This window comes from Rutilus rutilus, assembly GCF_951802725.1.
Source record: "Rutilus rutilus genome assembly, chromosome: 9".
NCBI classification, from domain to species: domain Eukaryota; kingdom Metazoa; phylum Chordata; class Actinopteri; order Cypriniformes; family Leuciscidae; genus Rutilus; species Rutilus rutilus.
This window is the reverse complement of record NC_140223.1, coordinates 21758256-21785269: the sequence shown is the minus strand read 5'-3', so window position 1 is coordinate 21785269 and position 27014 is coordinate 21758256. Positions and strand designations below refer to the sequence as shown.

General features: G+C 37.7%; 1 protein-coding gene and 1 long non-coding RNA gene across 7 annotated transcripts in view; one reads left to right on the top strand and one right to left on the bottom strand.

The window, feature by feature from the left end:
- Positions 1-8883, bottom strand: part of LOC311296996 — a 73872-nt gene extending 64989 nt beyond the window's left edge. For both annotated transcript variants that reach the window (XR_014628728.1, XR_014628729.1), the window contains exons 1-2: positions 8684-8883; positions 7270-7400 (exon numbers count right to left, since the gene is read on the bottom strand). This is a non-coding gene — a long non-coding RNA (uncharacterized lncRNA). The remainder of the gene's footprint in view (positions 1-7269; positions 7401-8683) is intronic.
- Positions 8884-9399: 516 nt separating this feature from the next.
- Positions 9400-27014, top strand: part of LOC311297024 (Fanconi anemia group J protein homolog) — a 30913-nt gene continuing 13298 nt past the window's right edge. The window contains exons 1-14 of one of the 5 annotated variants that reach the window (XM_084419089.1): positions 9400-9468; positions 9904-10030; positions 10210-10321; positions 10857-11048; positions 13324-13466; positions 13558-13713; positions 17986-18288; positions 20363-20584; positions 21742-21941; positions 22166-22298; positions 22383-22537; positions 24447-24615; positions 24732-24872; positions 25376-25537. In XM_084419089.1, the coding sequence (XP_084275215.1) occupies positions 9938-10030; positions 10210-10321; positions 10857-11048; positions 13324-13466; positions 13558-13713; positions 17986-18288; positions 20363-20584; positions 21742-21941; positions 22166-22298; positions 22383-22537; positions 24447-24615; positions 24732-24872; positions 25376-25537 (2181 nt within the window). In that variant the 5' untranslated portion in view covers positions 9400-9468; positions 9904-9937. Of the gene's footprint in view, positions 9564-9903; positions 10031-10209; positions 10322-10856; positions 11049-13323; positions 13467-13557; positions 13714-17985; positions 18289-20362; positions 20585-21741; positions 21942-22165; positions 22299-22382; positions 22538-24446; positions 24616-24731; positions 24873-25375; positions 25538-27014 lie in introns of all 5 variants that reach the window. The other 4 variants (XM_084419088.1, XM_084419090.1, XM_084419092.1 and 1 more) reach the window with 4 other exon arrangements.

Here is a 27014-nt window from a genome sequence, read left to right as displayed (position 1 = left end):
ATCAATGTTGAAAACGGTTGTGCTACTTAATTTTTTTTTTTTTTTTTTGGAAACCATGATACATTTTTTCAGGATTACTTGATTAGAAAGTGTAAAAGTAATTATTCAAAAAAAAAAAAAAAAAAGTATAACAATGTCATTTTTTTTAGCTTTCTCTTTTGATCAATTTAAAATGTGTTCTTGCAGAATAAAAGTTTAATTGTTTTTTTATTTAAAAAATGGTATTGCCTCCAAACTTTTGAACGGTACTGTATATGTGTTTAAACTGATTTATCACATAAGATGAAGATTTTTTGTTGCATTGTTTTATTTTACATACATACATTGAGGCACGAGTCTCAACATCCACACCACTAGGTGTCATAAGTTCAAAACAAGTGTCAAATCAGCTATTGCTGGTAGCTAGCTAATATTTGTTTGAAACCAACCAAATTCATTTATATTATGTACCAAGAATAAAACAGAATAATAAATCTAAAATAGAATTTATGACAATGGAAAAATGTAACTATCAACAACCTCAGAGCGGCACAATTCAACGGTACAGTAGCTATTCCACCTGAAGATGGGAAATCACTTATTGCTTGATGCAAAGTTTAGACATCTTGTAACCACAAACAGCCACACAGAAAACTGGCAAATTGTGACAAATAAACAAAGTGAAAGTGGACTGCTAACCAGCTGGAGGGGGGCCGTGCTGCCATGGCATACGGAGAGGGTTTGCTTTGGGATGTCTATTTAAGCACCAGACATATTTGGATCTAGTGCCCTCACCTGGGGCAGAAATGAGATGGGGGTGTTACTGGGGGTGAGTGCAGGGGACGTGGGGAGCTGAGAGCCATTGGGGGGGGACAAGAAGGGGGGTGAGTGTTACAAGGAGAAGGAATCGCACCTTCATGACACCCCATAGTAATTACACACTTGAGTGGCTGGACTGTGGAGGAAATTGAAGGCCTGAGCGGGAACCCAGCTGCCTCCTTCTCCCTCCCCATCAGCGTGGTCGTGATTGAGCCTGGCCATTCGCCCCGCTCGCCCCCTCCCTTCCTCCCTTCTTCACTCCCTCACTCAATCCTCAGAGGAAATGCCGCTTTGTGTCCTGGTAATGAGATTCTCACACACCCAACCTTATTTACCATCCCAGACAGAAGGAGAGGAGAGCAGATGAGAGGAGAGGAACCCAAACACAACCCAACTTTCTCTCATCTACAGAAGTCCTCATCCAAACAGATCCGAGACTCTGGCTCAGGTGCTTGGGAGTGGAAAAAGATCAACAGATCATATGATGTTACAAATCGAGCCGAAGCATATTTAAATGGACATTTTCCACAAATAACTATGCCTCAAGCCGTTCTTATGGTCATTCTAATATGCTGATTTGGTGCTCAAGAAGTATTTCTTATTATTATCAATATTGAAAACTGTTGTGCCGCTTAATATTTTTGTAGGAAACCATGATACATTATTTCTGAAATATAAAAGAACAGCATTTATTTGAAATTGCTTTTTTTTATAACAATGTAAAAGTCTTTACTGTCACGTTTGATCAATTTAAATGCATCCTCTTACTGATCCCAAACATTTGAACGGTAGTTTATACGTGTTCAAAATGATTCAGAATCATGAGATGAATAATTGATATATCAGAGGCCTAAAATAAACATAGATTTTACATTGTTTTATTTTACATACAGTGAGTTGCTGCATCCACACCACTAGGCTAGATGTCATAAGTCTAAAACAATCCGCCTGTTAAGTCATGAGGTTAAGAATATTGTCTTTGAGTCAAAGCCTCTACTTGTTTCCATTGAGAACTCAACAGCTGTTTATAAGCACTATTTATTTACATCACACATTTAAAGGCACAGTATGCAAGTTTCGCCACTAGATGTCGCTTATTCAAAACAATGACAAAAGCCCTATTCGCACGGGATTAGTATTACCTAGGGACCTCCGGTAATTTGTAATAATCGCAGAGGTCGTCTGTGATTTTTATCCCGTGCGAATCTGCCATGTCTGTAAAATTAAAATGTCTGTAAAAATTCCCCCGAAAATCACCTACCGTATTTCGGCCAACACAGGGGTCCTCTGATAATACCAGTCCCGTGCGAATCCCCATGTCTGTGATTTGGGCTGTTTTTCTGTGAGCCTATCGTTTCCTAAAGAACGTAATGACCATTATGGGCCGTTTAACAGTCCATTTTACGTCTGTATTAAAACTATATTAACAATAAAATCTCTCGATATGCTCTACTCCAATCCGATTATAGTTTTTCTCCAATAAAAACTATGAAGTGCTGCAAAAGAGAAAACAAACTACAGTAAAGACGTGATCCGGAAGCTCAACTCGGACCGTTGTCAAGGAAACGTCAAATTAAGCATTTTGGCGCAACATGGAAGCTCTTTTGGAAAGTTTGGACGCTTTTTGTGGTAGTGTCACTTAGTAGTCTGTATCGTGGAGCATTTCTTTGTCTCACACGGCCTCTAAAGACGTCCATCCTGTAAGTATCTCAAGAAATCAAAGTGTGAAAGAGTAAAAATGATATAAAATGAAATAAACCAAATAAAATGAATAGAAAAACAAGCCTATCGCGACGTTTCGGTATTTATAATACCTTCTTCAGGCAGGCTTGTTGTAAATATGGACAAAGATTAAAAGAAAAAGAAGATATATTATATATTTATACAATAATATGATATTCTATAATATATATAATATATTTCTCTAATAAATTGGTTTTAAATAAGTTCTTTTTTTGAATTGCAATACTGCAGCGCGATCTTCGTTTCAGCACGTTCAGCAAGTGAAGTGTGAATGGGTGGGCGCACGCTGTAAAGTCCGTAAACTCGAGGGAATTACGAACATTTATTTGCCTGTGTGAATGAGCCACCAAAAACACAGACGTCAGGGGGTAATTTCTTAATTACAGAGGTCCAGGGGTAATACTAATCCCGTGCAAATAGGGCTAAAGACATACAGTAGTTCGATGACGGCGTGAATGAGCGAGAAATCATGGGAGTTGTCATCTCCACAGCCGAATAAAAGCAATCCGACAGAAATCATGTTTCAAATCACTTTTTTTTTTTTATTAACATCACTGTGGTATGAAGCAGGGTGGGGCCGAGAGACATGGAATGCTAATGAGAGACACCTGCGCGACACACCGGCCTCGAGTCCCATGAAATGATGACAGTGAAGGGTGAGAGAGGACCAGGCCAGGGGCGTTTTACGTTGCTGTTTTTATTATGCTCATATGCCGTAGCTGGGCTCTGCCACTTCTTTCGTTGTGTTGTCAATGTCTATTACAATTAAAGTAACGTTTGCCGGTTCCTACCCTGAACTTGAACTTTGTTACAGTTACGTTTGATCACATAGGCTACATTCACATTATTTTATTTTATTGTAATGAAACAGTCACGAGTGCTGAATTACTACTCATAGAGGTCACTTTATTTGAAGAATTTAAATTGTGGGGTAATGCAGTGCTGTTTAATCGGTCAAAATAATCATATTAAAAATACGTTTTAGTGTGTTGAAAGTTACGTTGTAACGTTACTCTGTGAGTTCGCTCGGTGGCTGGTATGAGACTCTTATTGCACACTAGTAAGATAGATGGATATTAGAATATCATATTTATAAAAGCTGGATGACTTTTGTTGCTAAATGACATGCAAATATAGAAATGAGCTATATAACAATGATTTTTTGTCGATGAAGGTGTCCAAACAGTTGCTCAACTGTCTAATAAAACATAATAGATTAAAGCGTCTTTGGTGTATCCATGGTTTCTATGGAAGTAAAACCAAATCAAGGAAATCAAGGGTAGCACGGGTATGACGTCATTGACAGGCGACGCAATGACACGGACTGTTACACTGATTATAATTCCAACATTGTTGGAAACATTTGGGATACTGTAAGAACACAAGTCAACAAAATATATGACACTGTGTAAGTGGTATTTGGATATTTTAAGCTAATTGTGCCTTTAAGCCAAGCTTTTAAAAACTCATGGTTTACACAATTCCTAAAAGACAAAGCACTGTCTGGCCATCTGAGATTTTTATTATGGAGATAAAGGTTAGGATCATGATTTTTGGTAGTATTACAGCACACCGTGAGTGTATAATACCACCATTTATTGTCTGCTTTTGGCAGACTTGAATCTGATTTGAACAAAATGTTTGGACCCGCAAACAGTAACATGTGAAGTCCGACTTAACAAGCGGCATAACCTGCTTAGGCCTTTAGTCATATCATTTTTTTCTTCAAGAGTGATCATATCTTTTTAAAGTCAGTTACATAAAAAGATGGACTGGTCTAATTTTAATCTGAAGATAAAGACTGTAGTAGGACTGATTATCCCTTGGTTAACTGCTAGTTAGCAAACTAGTTCTTAAGACTCAGTCTAACATAATGGCTATTTAGACCCATAAAAACATAGAAACTAATCAAATTAATTTTTAGTTATACATTATATAGTAAAAATAATAAAATAAAAAATTGGAATGTGGAAACCATATCAACAACGTTCTCTCATCCAAACAGATCAGAGACTCTGGTGCTCAGGAATGGAAAAATAATGAGATTTGATGTTACATAATATCAAGCTGAAGCATATTTATTTGGTTCAAATAACTATATGACTCAAGCCATTCCTTTGATATGGTCAGTTGTGCCTGGTTCTTTCTGACCACCTATTCATGTGACAGAACATAGTGGCACACGTTGGCGAGTCTGCCCTTGTTCTCTTGGCACAATGCGAACACGTACTTGTCATAGCGGACTGGGAACGCACACAATTAAACACGTCAGCATGGGGTACCTGCCCTGGGCCGGCAGGGACACAGCACTCGCTGTCACCAAAAGCAGCGCCTCAGATACACACACTGCCACAAGACGGCTGTGAATGTGTGTGTGCGTGTGTGTGTGTGTTTGTGTGAAAGAGGGGGGCAGATGATTAAGAAGTTAGTCTGAGCAGCATACAAAACAAAGCGTGACTGTGACCTCAATTTACACCATGCCGCTGTAGTGTCAGTAGATGAGGATATTCAGAGAGAGTGAAGAGAGAAAGCCTTGCTGTATGGCTCGAATACGCTATTCTTAACAGCCTGACTGGGTCGCAGGAAAATGTGTGTGCATGAGTGCCAACTACCTACTTCCTATTTCTCTAGGAAATACATTTATTTGCAAAACGATATCATTATGATAAAATAAGTGCCACATTTAGGCCACAAAACTGCAGTTTGTCTGACAAACTCACTGACAGCGTAGACGTCTGTTTGGCAACCATTTGCACTGTTATTCTTGTTTGTGACGGAGGCAGAGACAGAATTACCTCGGTTATGTGCAAAAAGTCAATTAAATTAACTGTGAAAGGCTATTTATTTTAACCCGAGGATACATTTTTTGTTCTTAGTAATTATAGAAAAACAGCACAACATGTGTTGGCAAGAGAACAAAGAAAGAAGCTGTAGGACTAGTCCTGGCATCATACTGCCATCCTGTGGTCAAAGAGAGATGTTTCACAGCAAGTGGACAAGACAAACACCTTTGCAGCACTGTGTACCAGCATCTGCAGTTATAGTACCATTCAAAAGTTTGGGTTCATGAATAATTAATACTTTTATTCAACATTGAATTGATGAAAAGTTACAGTAAATACACTTATAATGTCGCAGAGGATTCCTGTTTTAAATAAATGCTGTTCTTTTGAACATTCTCTTCATCAAAGAATCCTGAAAAAAAAAGCATTATAATGCAAATATTAAGTTTAATGAAAGCTGCTAAAAATTAACCTTTTCCACCAAATGAATAAATTACATTTTAAAATATATTAAAATAGAACACAGTTATTTTAATTATTTTGCAATATTACTATTTTAACTGTATTTTGAACAGTAGTGTATTTAATATATAGAAGTGTGAGAGATTGACTATGTATTGTGTATAGTGCAATAAGCAGCACCTGTAAGTTGAGAATGTGTGGGATAGAAACTGTATTGAGACAAAATTGTATGTACACCCATTTGGCTGGTCTCTACAGAATAGCATCCAAAAAACACCACCATTACACCACAGTGTGTGTAACAGGAAACAGTGGTGTGCATAAGTAAATTCATTTAAAATTGTAATATGTTATTTCCATAAAAGATTTGACTTAACATCCACTCATGCTTAAGTGAAATGTAAATAGAAATGCATGACATGTAGTATTACCCTGTAAGCTAAATTATTCATTAAAATATTTATAATGCATACATGTTCATTGTAATCCATTATTAATTGAGTTATCATTGTATCAGAAACAAAACAGTAATTAAACTCTCTGCATATCAGCTATCAAACACATAAAAACAATCTGCACAGTATCAGTTGCAGAGTGCAACAGTCAGGTTCCGGAAGTAAAAACTCCTTTAATTTTCTCCATAGGAAGATTGATTTTTAACAACAACTTATCAATATTTAAAGACAGACCTACTGTGAGCAATGAGGTAATCAATGATATTTGCTTCTGTTGAAGCCGTCAGCCTGCGTTTTTCCAACTTATTTTTTCAATAATTGTGTTGAACAGCGGAATTTGTGATGAAAAACTACATTACCCATGATGCTGTACAGAAATTTACACCAAATCAGTGAGTCGAAAAAAGCAATACATGGCAAATGATTTCTTTAGATCTGCCTAACTCCCATCAAGCACCGCAAATGATCTAGAAGATCTAGCCTACCTAGTACAGTCTCAAAATACTTCACTATTTGTATATGTGAATATTTTGCAATAAACTAAAAATATATGCATGTATAAATGAGCAAAACGAAAAACACAAAAGTTCCGTTTTCTCATTTTTCTAATTTCAATATTAAATCGAAAAATGAATGACCACATGAATGGCACATGGACAGGTACATGGATCTATAATCTATTTCTGCTCTATTGGTTTTGTCATTAACTCTGAATAAACTAAGCAGCTTTTTGCTGTTCTCCTTTTAAAATTACAAGTGAAAAGAAATAATATGCCATAGCAAAAACAGTGAGCAGACTTTAAAGAACGCCACAGATCATTTCTTTCTGCAGAGCTAAAGTGCAAGCACACACTCACACACACTTGCAAATGCAATCTAGAGACAGACACAGTCACCTTTGCCATCAACATAAGTTGCACAACTGCACTGCTCTGTTAACAAATAAAGCAAATTATCTGCAAGATTAATATGCATCTTAGGTGATACCACAACATCAACTGGTGTACCCTTTAGTCATGTAGGCCTACCTGCTGGCAGAGGATGTAGGTGATAATGCTGAGCTGGTTATGAATGTACTGTAGATCATGAGGTCCCACCGGTCCAGCTGGTGAAGATATCATCACTAGGCTCCCATCAGCCTCTTCTCTCAAATACACACCTGCATATACAAATAAGTTTGAGTGTTATTTGTTATATCAATTATATTATATCTGAAGTAGGAACTTATTACATCTCAAGCTCAAAGTGAGGGTTATGGCAGGTGTTATGTCCTTAGGTCTAGAGTTTCTAGTGATTTTCATTGTTATAACTGTTAGGATTTGCACAATGCTGCTTTTCTATGTAACATCACCTCGGCCCAAAATGCTATTGTTTTGTCTTAGCTTGGAGCACTTGAGTCAAATATAGCTGAATACTGTCAAACATCCACAAAATAAGTCTCGAGAATTAAACCTCTCCTTTTCTCTGAGCATTTCTGAACACCAAACCTGCAGAAATATCACATCTGAAATGCTGAGTGATATGGAAATGAGGTTTACGGCACTCTGAGCATGTTAATAATGCTAATCCTGGGATTACGGGCACATTTTCAAGGTGCAATTACATCACCAAGCATCTTGGGATCACCATAATCACAGATTGTGCATGACGCTTCAGCATAATCCTGCCTCATCCTTATTAACTAGTTGGTGCCATCCAGACTCCTGTTGAATAACAGTTTTACAAGACTTTGTTTTTTCCTGATTCCAACTGACCTCAGATCAAAATTGTATATATATATATATATATATATATATATATATAGTTAATATATATATTAAACATAAGAAAATCTCATCAACACTGTCAAACATTTTATAAATCGGGCAAAATCAAAATTGGGCTTCATCCCAAAGGTCCACTTTCCATATTTCACCTTCTATGAGTTTAACCATGGCCGAAAGGTTTGATTTTTATTTATTTATTATTATTAAAAATATATATAACTATTAGTGTTTTTTTGTGTGTGTGTGTTTTTTCTGAGTCACCATCACCTTGATATGTAACACTTTGTCACACTTTTAGATTCATTTAAATTTCAAGTTATTCATATTAATAGCTAGCAACACCAGAGAAACAAAAATGGCTGCTGCTTATTTTGGTGACACTATAGTGTTGAACATCACCCTGTATCAATTTGTTCCTTCATTGAAATGAAGCTAGATTTGCCAATAAATACAATACAATTGACGAATTATTATTATTATTTTTCTAATGACGCGGACCCGATATAATTGATAGGCAAGGGGATGTATATTGTGAGAAAATAAATGACGCACTACAATGAACCCCCAAGTCGAAAATGTCGAAAAGATGAATTCAAAGTCTTTCTTGCCCCAGTACTACATTATCAGATCTCTTTGTGATATCTCAAATTCAGTGGTAACAATTACGTTAACTTACCTGGATAAACTTTCTCAAAATAATCTCACCTGCCCTGTATGTGTATCAGTGCCACCTGTTGTAGTCACGAATTACTTTCATGATTAATTCAGTTATACTTATCGTCACACTAAGTAAAGTTGGGTTAGTTTTAAGTGCGCAAGAATATGCGGATCTTAACTGAAACGCTTGTGTCCTCTAACGTTAGCTGGACTGACTTCATTTAATTAGAATTACTTTTATTTTGAAAAATAAATATAGTTCTACAAAAATAAAAAAAGAAGGTAACGTTATGAAGACAGTTCATTTTATTTTATTTATGGAACGTTTCTAGTTATATTGCTAATATAATAATAATCCCATTGTATCACTTCCAACAAAGTGTAAAACTTTACACTCTGCGTAGTTTCCCTTTTATAAAATGTTCTATTTCAGGTCGAATCATCTTTGCATATTTACAATAGAAAAAATAATTACAATATTTTCCATGCCATTATAACATAAATCGCATGAGTAATCTGTGAGTTTTAAAAAGCTCCAGTATGTTTCACAGGATTAGATCATGTTGTTAATACATTTTTATCAGTTTTTTTCAGCTGTTCAGAAGAATCTTAGAATTATTTAATTTCTTTAAACATTTAAGATATAAAAACTCACTGGGAAATATGTGATATTATGTATCATTTTTGAAAGAGAAAAAAAAATAAAGGAGAGTGTCTTTTATTTTGACTGCGGACGTCACGTTGACGACGTAGGGACGTCTTGTTTTGTGTGCTGCAGCGCGGGAGTTTCATTTTCCTTGCTCGGTTTGTTTACACAGCTAATTTTATCCAGTCAAAAATGTAGGTTTTCGTTTCGACGTAATTCATTTGCTATTCCTCTAATTTACATTACTCCTGAGGTAAACCAAGTAATTTACGGGTGTTATTTTCATGCTAATAGCAGCAAGTATGACAAACTATCTTGCTACGCAGACAGTTCTGTAGTAACGTTAAAACGTTAAAACACTCGTTTATTATTTTGTAGTCGATTGAATCATGTCTTATGTTAGATATGTTATTAGTTAGGTCAAGTGTCGGTTCAAATATTACTCGTGTAATTAAGATAGATGATGTCAGGCTAATTTAGTTTAAATTAAGTGTTTACCCACAACACACTTTGATAGGTGGAGCTAAACTGTCAAAAGTGTCAGTTGAAGAGAGTTTTCCAGTCTCGTAAAGCTCTAATGTTTGTGTCCTCAGACACGGACTTCCACTGGACACAGAGACACACAGAATGGCTGCGGCTCCAGTGGACTACACCATAGGAGGGGTGAAAATAAACTTCCCCTGCAAAGCTTATCCCTCTCAGCTGGCCATGATGAATTCAGTAAGATCTGTTGTCTTGAGCCTGGTGGCAGACTTGTTGATGTGTTTTACAGTGAATTAGCTTTGTCATCAGTAACATCTTTATACAAAACATTTAAAATAGCCTCTTTACTTTTGTAGGTTGATATGTCTGTAATTGTCATTTTTGGAAACGTGTTTTTTTCCCCCCATTTCTCTTAGATCATTCGTGGACTTAACCATGGAAAGCACTGTCTTTTGGAGAGTCCTACTGGCAGTGGGAAGAGTCTTGCTTTGCTTTGTTCGGCCCTTGCATGGCAGCAAGCACAGTTTGGTATGTCTAGAATTCTTTTCAATGAGCTGCCTGTAATGTTTTTAACTTTTCTGTCAATCGTTCTGGCATCTACGCTGACTAAGGTATAGAGAGCAACAGATAAACGATCATTTTAATCAGACTGTACTTTGCTGTTTGGTGATCGCGCAACATCAAACCACATTTACATTACGAAACTGATGTGTCAGAGGTGAATATGCAGGTTATAAAGCGTTTTAGGTTCATCGTGTAGCCAAAGCACATGTTATCACTTTGAGAAAACCAATATAAAAGACAGAAAATTATTCATTTTTATAGATGACTATACTATACACCAAATATAATGCTGGAAATAATGCTGTATAGACCATTTATGTTAAATATGGTTTGAAAAAATTTGAGGGTTTTATGGAATTTATGGAATTTGAAATGAAAAATGTGTAGGAAGATGGAACCTGTATGAATGATCTATGTGATACTAAACTCTTGTTAACTCTTTTTCTCTATAAAACAATGCACAATGCTTCGTATTTTGTTAATTTTATCATGTATTAAGGTAAGGAACAGCCGAATCCAGGCACCAGTTCGGCCCACTGTAAGAAACCAGAAGTGGTTACTCCATGTCAATGTGTGTGCCACAGCCAAAATGCACATCCCACTTTCAACCGCACAGCATCTAAACCACCTCTGGTGGATCTTGCTGGTGAAGGTACTTCTGCTGAAGCTACAACCCCTCTGTCAAAAGGAGGTGAGCATTTTCTGAAACATTTTTATGGTGTCGTAAGTCAAATTAATTTGGTAACCTTGGGATGGATTCAGTGATTAATTTATGTTGATTCAAACCAATAACTCAGTTGTGAGTCTTTTGAACAATACATTAAAATAACTGGATCAAAGGAGTAGCCTAATTTGTGTCGTGAATCAGTTCAGATGGTGGTTGAGCTTTGTTAGACTGTGTGTGTGTAGCAAGTAAAAAACAGTGCAATAAAAAGACATCTTGTAACATTTAGATGATTCTACAAACTCATTACTTACTGTAGATGAAATACAATTTCTTAAAGTCTGTGATGCCATTTTAAAGGCTTTTAATTTTGTTTTGTGGTTCTCCTACAACATTACTTTAAGCACACTTTACTTACTCTGATAGTGCAGCAAAAAGTACTTGCCCAACTAATAAAGTTCAAACATTATTAAAGGCAAGTGAACAGTCTAAAATTAATAACAAATACACAATCACAGATAAATACACTATAACAAAGTTACAAATAAAGTAAGGTCTAACTAGTATTAATTTCAGATACAGAAATGTAATAATTAAATGTAAAATGACACTATAGTGTTCAATATAATGTTGTATACATTTAATATAGCTTTATATCTTTGTTAAAGCAGTGTTTTGTTGTTTGATTAACATTAATGACTTAGACAGAAACAGGCTTTTGTGCACGGATCCAATAAGATACACATCTGATTTCTTTCTCAACTGTTTACGTTCTTAGAGAGCAGGGTGGCTGATATACTGTATATCATTTATACTTGTATACTTTATTTTTTGTTGAATTAATAATTCATAAATTACTTAATATTTTACTTAATTGAAAATGTATAAAAAAAATTGATCTCTAAATTAAACTGACTTACTGTAGATGGCAACGTCTTGATTATGTAATCGTATTACAGTATTTTTCACAAATAAAGAAATTGTTTGAAAAAATATGAATACAAGGAAAGTAAACACTGTAACCAGGGCACTCAGTAGTCTGGTAAGGTTGTGTGCACTGGGAATCCTTTTTTTTTTTTTTTTTTTTTTTTTTTTAATAAAGGCAAGGTAACAATCATTTTACTTACAGCACAGAGAAAATGACATGAATATAACAGTGGGCAACTGAATATAGTGCTGCATAGTTTGTCGATCGTGCGTCTCCAGTGAGGCTGAGCTGACCGTCACACACAAATGCGCACTTCAGAATATCTGACAGCTGGAGTTGAACCATTCCTGCACAAAACAAGAAAAGTTATCGGCCAATGCTAGTCGGCCTTGGCGATATATCGGTTAACCACTGCTTTAGACTTAACGGACTGTGTTTACGACAATACTTGCCGAGAGTGTGTATGTGTCCATCCAAGTGCAAGGAGACGTGAAAGAGGAATCAATTCGGAGTTCGCACACTATCTGAAATGCGCCTCTCTCTCTGTGTGCACGCTTTGGGTGTGTGCGGCTGTGGCCGTGGATAACAGCACACGAGTACTGAATTAAATTCTCTAGCACTGGAATGGTTTAAAATCTATTGAATATGTAAACTGGCAAGACAAAACACTAGCAAATTATAAACTTTCACTCTATGGTGATTAAACTTGCAATTAATCCACAAATCACATGCATGCCGAACAGCGTTGCCTGGTACGTATGGAACGCAGATCAACTATGATCCGTTTAACCACTAGTTTTAGTCTATGAAAACGTAGTCACATTTTCGTCATGCTGCATAATGGTTAAATTGATTATCCTGATTATTTTGCTCAATATTATAACCACATCTAATGTTGTCATTTAAAAAATTAATGCACTTTCACGCAAGCACAACTCAAGAGAACATCAACCCATATGCATGGTTTATTTTACCTCATCTAGTTTCCTGATTTGTTATGTTTATCATATAAATGAACACTCACTACTTTATGAAAACTGGTAAAACAAGAAAAATATCAAAATATCAAATGCTTAATATTAATTCCAAATTATGTTAAGGTTTTTCTATTAAAACAACAACAAAAGACTTTGTACTGTCACACAGAGCTTGTGTGTGTAAGTGCATTTATTAATCAACCACAAGGCCTTAATCTTTGAAACTTTGCAAACCTTTTACATTTACGAACAGCTATATTACACACTACATGAAAGGTAGATCTGAAAAAGCATTATAGGAGCACTTTAAATGTGGATTCAGCACTGTTAAGGAAACACTTTGATATATTACTTAAGTGTAATCCATTTTCTCATAAAGTATGTTTCTTTGTTTCAGCAGTCAAAAGTGACCAGCCTAAAAAGTCGACTTTGTCTTCCCGTCTCTCTGAGAAACTTCAAGCCTCTCTCTCCAGTGGAGAACAAGATGATGATTTTAAGATGGACAGGAAGCGCATTCGTACACCAGGCATAGAGCAAAAGGTACCGCTACCAATAGCTTCTATTCCTGTGACATTATTGATTGGCTTGTTGAGTCTTGTCGTCACACTCAGGTTTTTTTTTCTTTCCACAGAACAGCAAGCGAAGATGTCTCGAACGAGGAGTGATTTACATTGATGATGAAGAGGAGGATGATCTGGGGAGACCGGTGCCTGGGGCTCAGAGTTGGACCATGGAATTGAACAGTGGTGCCAAAGCTGACAGCTGCCAGTCGCAGCCACAGTGTTGTGTAAGTGCACCTCAGACTCATTTTCTACTCATATCTCTAATTTGGAGAATATGATGTAATGGTGTCAAAAATAGCTATAAAGAGTACTGTTTGATATTTCTCTACATTTCATCATCCAGTATCCATTAAAGGGATAGTTCACCAATTTTTTTTAAATTCTGTGATCATTTACTCATCCTCATGTTGTTCCAAACCTGCATGAATTTCTCGATTGTGTGGAACACAAAAAAGAAGATATTTTGAAGAATGTTGTTGTTGCCCTAACAGTTTCTCAGTACAAGTAACTCATACAAGAAACCCATATAGGTTTGGAACAACATGAGGGCTGTAAATGATGACATAAATTATAATTTTTGGGCGAACTATGGCTTTAAGACTTTTGCTGTTTTGCTAAGGATGCCACTGGAATAGTGTTTATTATTAAATAAACAATATTATAATTATATATTTAATTGTAACTATATTTTATTTATATATATATATATATATATATTTATTTATTTATTATTATTATTAATACTATATTATCAATATAATATTATGGATTGTGTTGTATTATACATTGACCACAGGGTGGCAGCAGAGGATGGGTCAAAACAGGTTCTTGGTGATATTATTGGATTCATTGCAGGTTGTTTTTTTCATAAAGCTGTGTCCTTAAGCAGGCATTATCTCGGTTTAATTATTGTAATTTGACTAGTGCTGTGTCACAAAAAGCCATATGACTCCGATTTAATGTACACACACATAGTCGCTTAGGCTACATTCTATATATGTAGGATGGCACTAAAACAATGCTCACTACAGTGTGAATGCAAAATGGGGTTTTTGTTGAGGTTTGGGGATGCTAGATTCACTAGATCACAAACTGTATGGTACGTTATCCAATCTTTCGGATTGAACATTTTATCTGTAATTTGATAACCTTAAACAGACTGTTTGTACTTCTTGTAGCAGCAATCCTCCTAATTGTGGGGTTACCATTCATTTGGCTTGTTGAGAGAGGCTCACATGTAGGGCTATAAAATGCAGCTCAGCATCTCCATGTACTGCATGAGGAAAATCTGATACAGTGTAACAAACACTGCAGGTATTCACATGACCAGTGGTGAAAGGAATCTGTGTCAGTGTGAACGCCCCGTCACACTGTAGGACATATTGCTTACAACAGGCACAATGGAAAAGGGAGTGACTTGTCTGACGTGTTCCTCGAGATTGGTGGATGGTCACCGAAGAGGACGGCCTGGGCTTGATGGGCGGGCCTATGGGTGTGTTTGGTAGGGGGAAGAAGAGAAAGCAGGCCTTAGGTTTCACTCTCTCACCTGACACCGTTCTCGGCCCCTGCCAGCGCTGACTGACATCTTCAATGGGCCCTTTGAAGCGAGCTCCAGTTTAATTAAGAGGTTTGCCTTGCTTGGCAGTGATCTGTGAAAGCCTGGGATAAATATTGAATGGGGTTCACCCGCTGGTTACGGTGCTCCGGGGATAAACAGGTGCTTTGTAAGATTGGGGATTTGCCGGGTGGGGGCACTCCGGGGCAGCTATCAGGAGGGCTATATGGAGTAAAGACCTCACTGAAATGCTTCACTCGCTGTCTCTGTCTCTCACCCGCTATCTCCTTTTCTCTCTGTCCATCTGTATGGTAAGGGTGCAGTGGCCCAGGCAGGCGGACAGTGTGAGATTTCAGTCTCTCAGGTGTCAGGCTCTCAGAGCCAGCCTGTTGAAATGCAGTCTCCATTGTTCGCGCTCACACTTGGGCCTGCATCTTCCACCACAGGGCCATTGTAGAGCACAGACAATCTAGCCTCACCATCTCAAACACAGGAGCTGCTCTCTCCACACCTCACCTGGCAAACAGAAATGGCACTGTCTAGTAGAACAAACCCAGCCCTTATAATGTTTTTTTTAGTGAATCAGTCGTCAGCTATGTATGTTTTTTTTTTTTTTTTTTTTTTATTCTTAAAAGAGAACAGTTCATAAAAGGCATTAACTTGGGAATCTTTTGACTTCATATTGAGGTTCTGTTTTTGATTTGCTTGCGAATCAGGCTTCACTAGTAGTGCTGTATGTATTTGTTTCTTAAAAAAGATGGGTTCATAAAAATTGTTCACTTGGGAAACTCATTGGTCATTCTGTATTTTTTGTTTTATTCGATAGAAAGGAGTATTGCACATAGAAGTATTTCATTTTAGAATCAGACTTCACAGGTCGTGCTGTGTATTTTACACTGACATTGAACACTTTCCAAATCACTTTCATTTTAGTGCGGTGTTCCATCCACATCAGCGGAATAATGCTCATGTGGGAACCATTGACGGTACCAACTGTCACGGTTCTGGTTTGTAAAAATAAAATAAATAAAAAATCCAGCAAAAATAAAGTTCTTTCTCTACTGGTCATGTATTCATTACCCCTAAAACACATCACATAGTGACTTGCAGCTTATTTTTTGTATTTGTAGTATGTGTGCTGGCCCTGAACTGTAACTAGCTGTTAGGTCCCACAGGAGCTGTGAAATGCTTTCATTGTACACCAGTGCTGCAACAAATCCCTGAAGACGCTTTCCCAATATCCTTGCTCATTTTTTGGTTCCAGAACAATGGCCACATTTTATTAGCAGAGCAATGAGCTGCTAGATGCATCTGCAGGTGTCTGCCCCTGACTGGAACAGCATGCTTGGGTTAACGCTCTCACACAATGCCACGCACTGTTTTATTAGGAGCCGCTGTTGAGGTCTGGAGTGGCCTGAGGTGTAGCTCTCTGCTCTGCTGATATCAGGGCCTCGCCGGAAAGAATGCGCCAGTCCGCCTGAATGTGTCTATGGCGGCAGGTCTGGCCAATGGAGGCTGTTATCTGCATTCCAGGGGTGTCTTATTTGCTGTGCGGTAGCGAGAGGGGCCGAAACTGTGGCAGGCTGCATGTAATGGATACCCTTGTGTCAGCTGTTTCCTGCACGGCTACTGACAAGGCCTCCCATTCACAATCGGCCCTTTCTCTCCCCCCTGCGATGAATAAGTAATTATTCAGTATAGGAGGCAGGATACTTGGACTGGCCTATTGAATGTGGCAGCAGCAGGTAAGGTGATCGGCAGGGCCGTAACTCTTCCTGCGAAGCCGTAACCTTAGCTGCTGCCAGCTCTCTGTTTATTTAGCACGTCGGACCTGGTCTTTGTCCCACCGGGGGACGGTTTGCAAGACAGGCTCACGTTCGCTTCCATTCTATCACTTACTGTAATATTTAATGACAAACAAGGTTTGAGAAGCAACTCAGGTAACTGGAGCTCCACCTCTTCAGTGGAGTGCAGGCTAAAGGACAGCTTGATCCCTGATGTGAAGGTGTAACACACGCCGTGACTTAGCATTTGCTTATGAGGGATAATCTTACTGTCACTTTTAGGAAAAGAAAAGAAGCCACTGTTATTTTGAAGGACTGAAGGAAGACTGAAAATAGAGATTTTATTTGACAAAATCTTATAATATTTATTAAATTATGCATGCTCATTTAGATTGAGTGTTAAATGCCAGGAAAGGTAAAGTTAAAAACACAAATAATTTAATAACAGTTAAATGTAATCTTTAGAAAATTTCAACAAAATATCATTCTGTACATTATAATGGCATGATGCCTAAATTCACTTTTAGCATTTAAAGTGTTTTTTATTTTTATTTATTTATTTATTTATACAAAATAGTAACTGTAATATCAACCAATTATCAGTCATGCCTGGACAAAATCATGTTGTTGAAAGGAAAAAAACAAAAGTAGTGTAGATTAAAACACTTCACAAGCTTTTCTTGTTTTATGCATGCAATATTTCAGTACTCGGACAATAACACTGTCTCCCACAGAATGAAGCAGTGACTCTGTTTGACACCAACTGTGTAACACATGAGTTGTGTCATTCCCATGAATGGAGGGGAAAGTGGGACACTTAAAATGCTCATACCATCCTCAAGATCGGTTTCACCACTAGAGCTGGCTGCAGGCAAGCATGGCCCTTTGTGTGAAAGCTGCAATTAAAGAGATCCAATCAGGGGGCCAGTAGCATGAACAATGGCACGGTCTAAAATTACAGTCTTGCTTGGGGTCATTCTGTCTTGACTTATAGCTTTTGCCTGTTATTTGAATGATTATCTATACGACTGCTAATACAAAAGCCTTTTCATGAGCTGGACAAACAAGGGCTGTAGAATTGCTTCAAGTAGGTTGTTTCTCTTTGTAATGTTTACGCTTGACTTGTTTTTCTCTCTCTCTGTCTTTGTGTTCGACAGTCTCCTGTGTCTTGTTCTCTCTGTCCTTGCGCCAACCTCAAAGCAGGACAGAAACTGGTTGAAAAGTCCAAGGACAATGAGAAAGACAAAGAGGGAAGCGAGAGGAAAAAAATCCCAAAGATCTTCTTCGGCACTCGTACTCATAAGCAGATCACACAGATCGCACGGGAGCTGAAACGGACGCTTTACTCCACCGTGCCCATGACAATACTGTCCAGCCGAGACCACACCTGTGTCCACCCTGAAGTGGTACCTCATGCCAACCGCAACGAGCGCTGCAGGGAGCTGCTGGAGGCCAAGAACGTGAGTCACCCCTTCCCAGGTTACACCGTGACATCGCAACCACCTTTAAGCACAGGTTCTTCATTCATCTGTCATCATTACTGCCTCTGAGAGGGATAAAAGAGAGTAGATTTAGGTTCACTGAGTTCAAGGCCTTTTATGAGACTGAACTCTGAACTCGATATTGGTGTTGTGAGAGAAACCTAAAGATCAACAATGAATCTTTTTCTCTGTAGTGATGCACCAAAATGAAAATTATTTGCTGAAACAAAAATTCTGGAATCTTGTAATGGATAATTAAAAATGCTCATTTTAAATTCAGCCTTTATTTGGAATAACTCAACAAATTGTATTAATATTTTTCTGATGTTTATTTAGAAAATATTCTATGAATATAAGAATATTTTTAAAATATAAATATTAAATCTATCATTTTTATAACCAAAATATTCTAGTATTATTTTTATATTGATATATTTGTAATAGGTAAAAAAAATCTGTTGCGATTTGTACTTTAAAAAAAAGCCATTGCCAACAACTTTAAAAAAATACTGTGCAGTTGTATAGATGTAAAAACAGTGCAATTATGCACATGTTGTTCAGTGCAATCTTTAAGTAGTAAAGATGCAAAAGGTCACATTATGATGTGATCAACCATTGCGAAATCTGCATGGGGAAATTCCTGATCGTGTGGATTTCTATTGAAATGACTGGATTTCACCTGCAAAAATTCACAGAACAACAGTAAATGTGGCCGCACCTTAACAGATTCTGTCTGCGTTTTTGACATTTGACTGAAGAATCATATTTTCGGTGGTCGAAATTGTGGTGCATCCTTATTAGAATGGTGTCAGTTTAGATTTATTATTTTGATAACAGTGTTTTTTCCTCCTCTCTGTGTGTGTAGCAAAAGATCACCCCTTTACACACTATTTCCACTGACCACCTAAGTGTACAGGTCATGGCCTTTGCCCTGTTTCATCATTGAGTGTTGGGCCTAAGTAGTGATCAGCTCATCATGAATTTGTTTGCCTTTGAAAGTCTTAAATTGGATCTTGTGAACGGAGATTGACCCACTCTTTACTGTGGAACTAAACACCTCATTTCCTGATCTTCACATTGGCCTGCAGGCCAAACAGCAAGTGTGGCCACTTATTCTGTGAACCCTTTTCTCCTTTCACTGTAATACTGTCGTAAGAAAAGAAGACGAGCTGCCCACACTGAAATGCAAACCCTTGCTTTAAGGTTTCACAAACTTAATCTCCGTCACCAAAGTTGTGGAAAACAGTTACAGGCGATAATATCCCCAATCAGTCATACAGACCTTTTTTGTTGTGCAGCCTTGTCAAAGGCTTCAAACACACTTTGTTCCAGTGGGAGATTCGGTATTGTCCGTGTTACTTAGTCTCTGACCATCGGGCAGCCCATATAATGATACCTATTATGCTGTCACCACAGGTGTCCACTCACCTCTCGACTGTGTCGCACCCCTGCACATGAAAGCGGGGAATGCCGTGCCGACAACCCTGCTCAGAGAGAGGAGGGAATGAGCTGTCATTTTCCTCATCCTCCCTGAGGCCCCATCTCTTGTGTCCTCTTATGAGCCCCACTCCGAGTCTTTATTCTGCTCTCCTGGCCCTACTGAATGGCTGAAGTGCGTAGGCCTTTCAGACACTTGTCGTTAGGTTGCACACCCCTCAGTGATGCCATCATCACCTTCATAAGGGTTGGAGGACAGGGGGATCAAAACGGCACGATCAGGTTGACGTTTATCCCATGCTCTCATTGACGACTAATCCCTCTTTGAGTATGTATACTGGAAGCTGCTATCAGCCTTTCAGCAGCATGGTACAGTTTCCAGTGAAATGCAAAACAATGCACAGATGCTTCCCTTTTCTGCACTGAGGCAGCTGCCTAAATAATCATATAAAAGCGCATTAACAGTTCATTGTATCAGTTCATGCATTCCCTGGGATTCAAACCCACAACCTTTGTTTTGCTGGCACTGCGCTTTACCACTTATACACTTAAATCTTTTTCAAGAATACCTCTTTTCATAAAGCGATGTTATCTGTCTGCGTTTGTGTCATTTCAGGGTCTGTCATGCCGGTACTACCACAATGTGCATAAAATGCGTGATCAGAGCTCTTTACAGTTGGTTCATGGGCTACACCAGGCCTGGGACATTGAGGATCTGGTGCGTCTTGGTGGCAAGCTGCGGTCCTGTGCTTACTACGCAGCTCGGGAGCTCATGCAAGAGGCCTGCATTGTGTTCTGTCCTTACAACTACCTGCTGGACCCCCTTATTCGTGAGAGTGTGAGCATCAGTCCATAAGCTACCATATAATCTAAGTTTCAGTATACACAGTATGTAATTAACTATATTTTTATTTATAGATATAATTGTTGCTTTATAGATTATTTACATTTCTACGTTTTACTTTTTTGAGTGTTTTGTGCTGATACCACACTTATCAGTTTAATACATTTACATTTACATTTATGCATTTGGCAGACGCTTTTATCCAAAGCGACTTACATTGCATTCAAGGTACACATTTTACATTTTGTCAGTTCTTCCTTTCCCTGGGAATCGAACCCATGACCTTAGCGTTGCTAGCACCAACGCTCTACTGTTTGAGCTACAGGATAATATATTATATAATAATATATTTTTGTGTAAGAGACTAAAAACTAGGGTTGTCAAGCGAATACAGTTTTCAATCTAATTAATTACATGATGTGCATGAATCGCACATCAAATTTGGTTCAGAAATTAGCCCCAAAATATAATTTAAAGTTATTAAAGTCATTATTGTGTTAAATGAGAACAGCATTAAATAGACATTATGAAAAGTAACTTTTGAAAAACATATTTTATATGATTTAACATGGAATTTACTACACATAAACTTTTAGGGTACAAGGGTGATGAAAACAGACAATATTGTGTCTAAAATATACCGCAATATTAACGTATTATTTATTGAACAGTTGTAAATCAATATCACATTTGCACTCGAGCTATTCGTAACAAAAACCGCACTCATGTGATATTGCAGTCGTTGCTCGTGTTAACTATATCATTTGATTTAAATATGAGACGACAACTGCATTTTGCCCCAATATCTTGAATTTTAGGGGCAGTCTCACTGAATTCTATAGGCTACATCACGCAGTGAGATGTTGCCCTGCTTCATGTTGTCACCAATGAACTGAATGAAATGTAAGATGATCTACGTAGGTCTGGGGCAGGCTGGGTGTGTTAATTGCATTAAATCATTTTAATCATGTTATTTTTCCATAGCTAATTAGTTAAATGAATGTGATTTAAAAAGTTACATAAAAAAAAAAAAAAAAATGTCCATCCCTAGTTTAAAGAAGTCAATGAAAGTCTTCAGATAAGATTGATAACACATGTGTTTGGATATTTTAAGGATTTTTATTTGTATCGATCTTTGCTCCTCTTTCCAGATGGAAATCAATCTGAAGGAGCAGATTGTGGTGCTGGACGAGGCTCATAACATAGAGGATTGTGCCCGTGAAAGTGCCAGTTTCACCCTGAATCAAACTCAGCTGTTGCTGGCACGTGATGAGATCGACGGAATGGTGACACATAACATTCGGCGTGATCAACACAAGCCACTGCTAGCATTCTGCTGCAGCCTTGCCAAGTATGGCCCCTCTTTTCTTCAATAGTTTCACATCATAGGTGGTGGGACATCCATATTTGGCTTCATCATGAGTTGTAGTCTGCTGATATCTGCTTTCTGAAGATTCTTAATATTTCTTTATGTGGACCAGTGTGTAATTGTGTAAATTGGGAGCTAAATAGTCCAACTCTTTGAAAGAATTGAAATAAAATTTATTCTATATTTGTGTCCATACTTTTATGTAGCTGGGTGCAGGAAAGCTGCGATGGCTTGGAGGAGCGTGAATATGAGTCTTCATGTAAGGTCTGGACAGGGACGGAGGTTCTTGGCATCTTCCGTGGCCTTGGCATCACAGCAGACACCTTCTCTTTGCTACAGGTATTCTTCCTCTGTGTACCTTCCTCCCCTTTTACCAGGAGTATACTAACAGTCTCCCCTCCTTTTTGTATCTGATTTGTGTAGAAAAACCTGGCAGCAGTGCTAGAGAAGGAGGAGCGAATCGGGCTAGTGAACGGGAGAGAAGACACGGTGCAGGTTCCCACCATCAGCTCCAACACTCAGTCAATGCTCAAAAGCCTCTTTATGGTGCTGGAATTTCTTTTCAGACAAAATTGCAGGTCATTATCACAAACTACCCATCATTCTTCTTACCTTACTATCTCTAAAAAGGTTTTTGGCAGTGATTTTTAAAGACCCCTTGAAATCACAATTGGAGTTTTATGGCTTTTAGTCCATGTCTTTTTTCTTTATGGGTATCTTTATGCTAGTCTACTCCTAAGAGTTGGCAAGATTTAAGTGTAAAAGAGAACTTTAAGTGTAAAATTAAGAGAGGAATCATAAATTCAAAATAAGCTGCTATAAGTAATTAAATTTAAATAAATAATTAGTTGTAGGGCTGGGCGATATGGAGCAAAAAATATATCTCGATATATTTTGCTATATCTCGATATACGATATATATCTCGATATCTTTACAGGAAAAATAACCCCCCAAAAACTACTGCAAAAACAAATATGCCAAATACCACAAAGTCTTTTTTTTATTGACGTGCAAATAGGTAGGCTGTTCATGTAGGAACAAAGTGCTTCTGCAACATTTAAAAAAAAAAAATCCCTGTATACAAAAATAATAATTTAACTGTAAAATAAAGGAAGAAATAATACATATTGCACTATTTTTAATAAACCTGTATAGAAATATCATTACTAATTTTGGCAAAAAAAAAAAAAAAAAAAAGCCATATATGCTGCACAACTGTAGAGTAAAACATTAATAATAAAAAAAAGTGATAAAAATGCATCTAAAAATTGACATGATTGTCACAAAATCACACTGTCTGGGGCCTCTGGGGAACTCAGAACAACTGCTAGCATAAAGTTTAAGGTAAAAATAACTGCCATTAAATTACAGTATCTTACTACTATACAATTAGATAAACTGTTCATTCATTACACCACTTTACCTCTGTCTTTATCCACCTTTATCCTCTTCTCTTCTTTTTGGCACTGTATAGCAGAATAGGTAACTTAGGCTAATGCTAATTTATAATGTGTCATGTAAATTCAGCCATCCGTCACAATCAGGAAACTTTCACCGTTTCTAGACCTTGCGCGAGCTGCCAGGCCCGTTTCTACAGGGGAGCATGTTAAGTGTGAGTGCGCCCTCAAACAAAAGCAATGCGGCGAGAGGCGACGCTACACAAAAAATTACCAACAACAACTGATCGCGCGCGCGCTGTTTCTGACGCACTTCAAGCACTCGCTGGGCGGGGAAAAATGTATGTGCCTGACCGGACTCGGGGCACTTGGTTGAATGAGACAACACGCGAGGGCAGGGGGAACAAAAGCAAGGAGGCGGAGGAGGGCGGGGGCGAGCGCGAGCACAGCACAGAGAAGGCAAACAAGCAAATTGCCGAAATCAGAATTAAATATAAACAATATATCGATATATACGATATGTCAAAATCCATATCGAGTTTAAAAAATATCTCGATATATCGTAAATATCGAGATATCGCCCACCCCTAATTAGTTGTATCAATTTGAAATGAATTTTAGTTGTAAATAATCAATGCTTGTTTCCCATTCACGTTTCCACATTTTTCACTTAATTGCTCCAATATTACCTACATTTTATTTGTAAAAAATGTTTTCATTGCATAAAAAATGCCACAAAAATGTATACAATTGAATTGCTGAATCAATAATACATTTAAAAGATTATTTTGAATGGAAAACCATTATTTGCTTCTGATATGTAAATTCACAGGACACAATATAAAAATGATTTTGTCACAAATCATCACAAATGTATCTTCAAATAATTGGCATATAACCCAGCCCTAGTTTAATGCACGAAAATAAGTCCCAATGTATTTTAGTGTATTTGATAATCCTTGTATTTTTAAAAGCTTTGAACAAACTTTCTACTACATGCTCTAGTAAGCCACTTAATACCACAAAATCCAGTTATTTCACATTTATCTATTGTTTTTACTTAATTTCTCTGTTTGTGGATATGTACAGGTTTGCAGATGATTACCGTGTGGCTCTCCAGCAGAGCTACATGTGGACAACCCAGCAGGAGCTGCCCGACGCTCAGGGCTTTTTTGCACGACCCCAGCGCCGCCGACAGAGCACCCGCACCAAAACTCTGGTGCACACCCTGAGCTTTTGGTGCCTCAACCCTGCTGTGGTGAGAACAACTTTGCTTGTTGCAGAAATAAAAAAAAAAATCAAATTTAAATGTTGTTAGAATGATTATGAACTGCAAGCTGTTACTGTAGTGGTTGGTGGTTTGTGTCTTGGCAGGCATTTTCAGATCTGAGCGATTCAGTGCGGACTATCGTGCTAACTTCGGGCACCCTCTCTCCCATGGGCTCCTTTTCCTCTGAACTTGGCATCAAATTCTCCATCCAGCTGGAGGCCAATCACGTTATCAGCAAGTCCCAGGTCATTGCTACATAGTATTTATCAGGATGTGGATCTACCAAAAATACAGTTATATTGTTAAAGGTTATTACAAATGAAAAATTAAAAATTGTTCTCTATTTTAATATATTTTTAAATAGCTGTGATGGCAAAGCTGAATTTTCAGCAGCCATTTACTCTAGCCTTTAATGTCACATGATCCTTCAGAAAATATTCTAATATGTTGATTTGGTGCTCAAGAATGAATATTATCATAATATTTTTGTGTAAACCGCAATACATTTTTTCTTTCAGGATTGTTTTTTAAACAAAGTTCAAAAACATTAATTTGAGAGAAATTTATTTTGTAAAATTATAAATGTCTTTTTGATCAATTTAATGTCTCCTTGCTAATAAAGCATAATTTAAAGCAATAAATAAATAAAATTATTAATTTGTTTAAAGAAAATCTAAATAACCCTAGACTTTTTATTGGTAGTGTAACTTAAATTCTGAGTTGTATAATAGGTGTGTGTTTGTTGCAGGTCTGGGTCGGTACAGTTGGTGCAGGGCCTCAGGGTCGTAAACTTTGCGCCACATTTCAGCATGCAGAGACATTTGCCTTCCAAGATGAAGTAGGGGCCCTGCTTTTGAAAGTGTGCCACATAGTGAGTCGAGGGGTTCTCTGCTTCCTGCCATCCTACAAGGTGTGTAGAGTCAATATTCCCTGCAATTAATGGCACTGGCTAACTCAAGCATCACTTTTGCTCATACATATGGTTAGGGATTTGAACAAACCTCTGACTCAAAGTGTTCAATTTAGTAGCACCATTTGTGCTAAGGATATGAATGATAAGCAAGTGATAAAATGGCCAATTTAATTTGAAGGGGGGCACCTGAGCCATATTTATAGACTATAGAGACTTGGGAATGGTCTCTTTTGATTGTTTAGTACCTGCTGAACTACCAATGGGCTAGCAGCCAACCTAAACATCTTAGCAACTGCATAGCAATACACTGGCAACCTCCCACTTCAATCTAGTACTTTAGCAAGTAGCAACAGAAAATATAAAAATCCAGTTAACCTTTTAATCTCATCCATACCTCTTTTCTTATAAAGAATCTAACAAAATCTAAGATTCTGAAACATGAGTTGGTTTTGTCAATTTGATACTGCAGCACTATACAGCTGCCACTGGGAGGCCTTAGAGACCACAATTTTGCATTTCTGTAAACAAGCTAATGTTTTCCTCAGAACTGCCATAAAAATATCGTCTGCATGCTGTGTAAGACTGTGGTTGCTGTTTGACATTCCGGTAGAGGATCCTCAAAGTCATAACACTAGAAGCATCTGTTTCAAAATTCAATAGCAGTGGTCAGACAATGACCACATGCAATAATACGTGGCTATAATGTATTATGGATAATGAACAAACCTTTGAGTGCTGGCTCACGGTTTTTCTGTATCCCTTTTCAGGTAACAGGCTCAATTATTGAAAACCATTGAAAAATACTTTGTTCCTCATTGTTTGTTACGTTTAGTTAATGAATAATTCAGCCCTATTCAAGCTGCCTGTCATGATGTACCCTCAGAGGGGATGATTAACATTCTCAAATGTCTGTGTGTGTGTGCATGTACATCTTCGTGCTGATGTACACTTAGTGCACATTTCCAATATATATCATCCAATATATTTCATCCAATATATTTAGCCTACCAGAATCATAGTATGCTACCCCAACTTTAACACAAGAACCAGTTTCTTTATAAATTGACCACATAAATTCCCTATTGTATATCATGTCCATGTATGAATGCTCCATGTGGATTAATATTTAATCTGGAAATTGAGCAGTTTAGGGACTCATTGGAGACTGTGGAAATTCTGGAGCCTGAGAATCCCGTCTGAGGAGCAGACCAGAACATCTGTAGTCTCCAGAGACCTCTCAACTCCTGCTTGATCACTATCTCTCCATTCTGCAAGGGACCATGTGTATGATGTGTGTCTGTTCTGGCCATTTGTCCCCATGGCACCAAATGTGCTATACCTCCCCCAGGCCCCCCAACATTATTATTCATAACTCACACAGATAGACACGCAAGCCCTGTACTGTTCTCAAGATGTGGTCTTTCAGCTTCCAACCTGTCTCAGTTGGACCCCTGTTAACCACAGCGGCCCATGT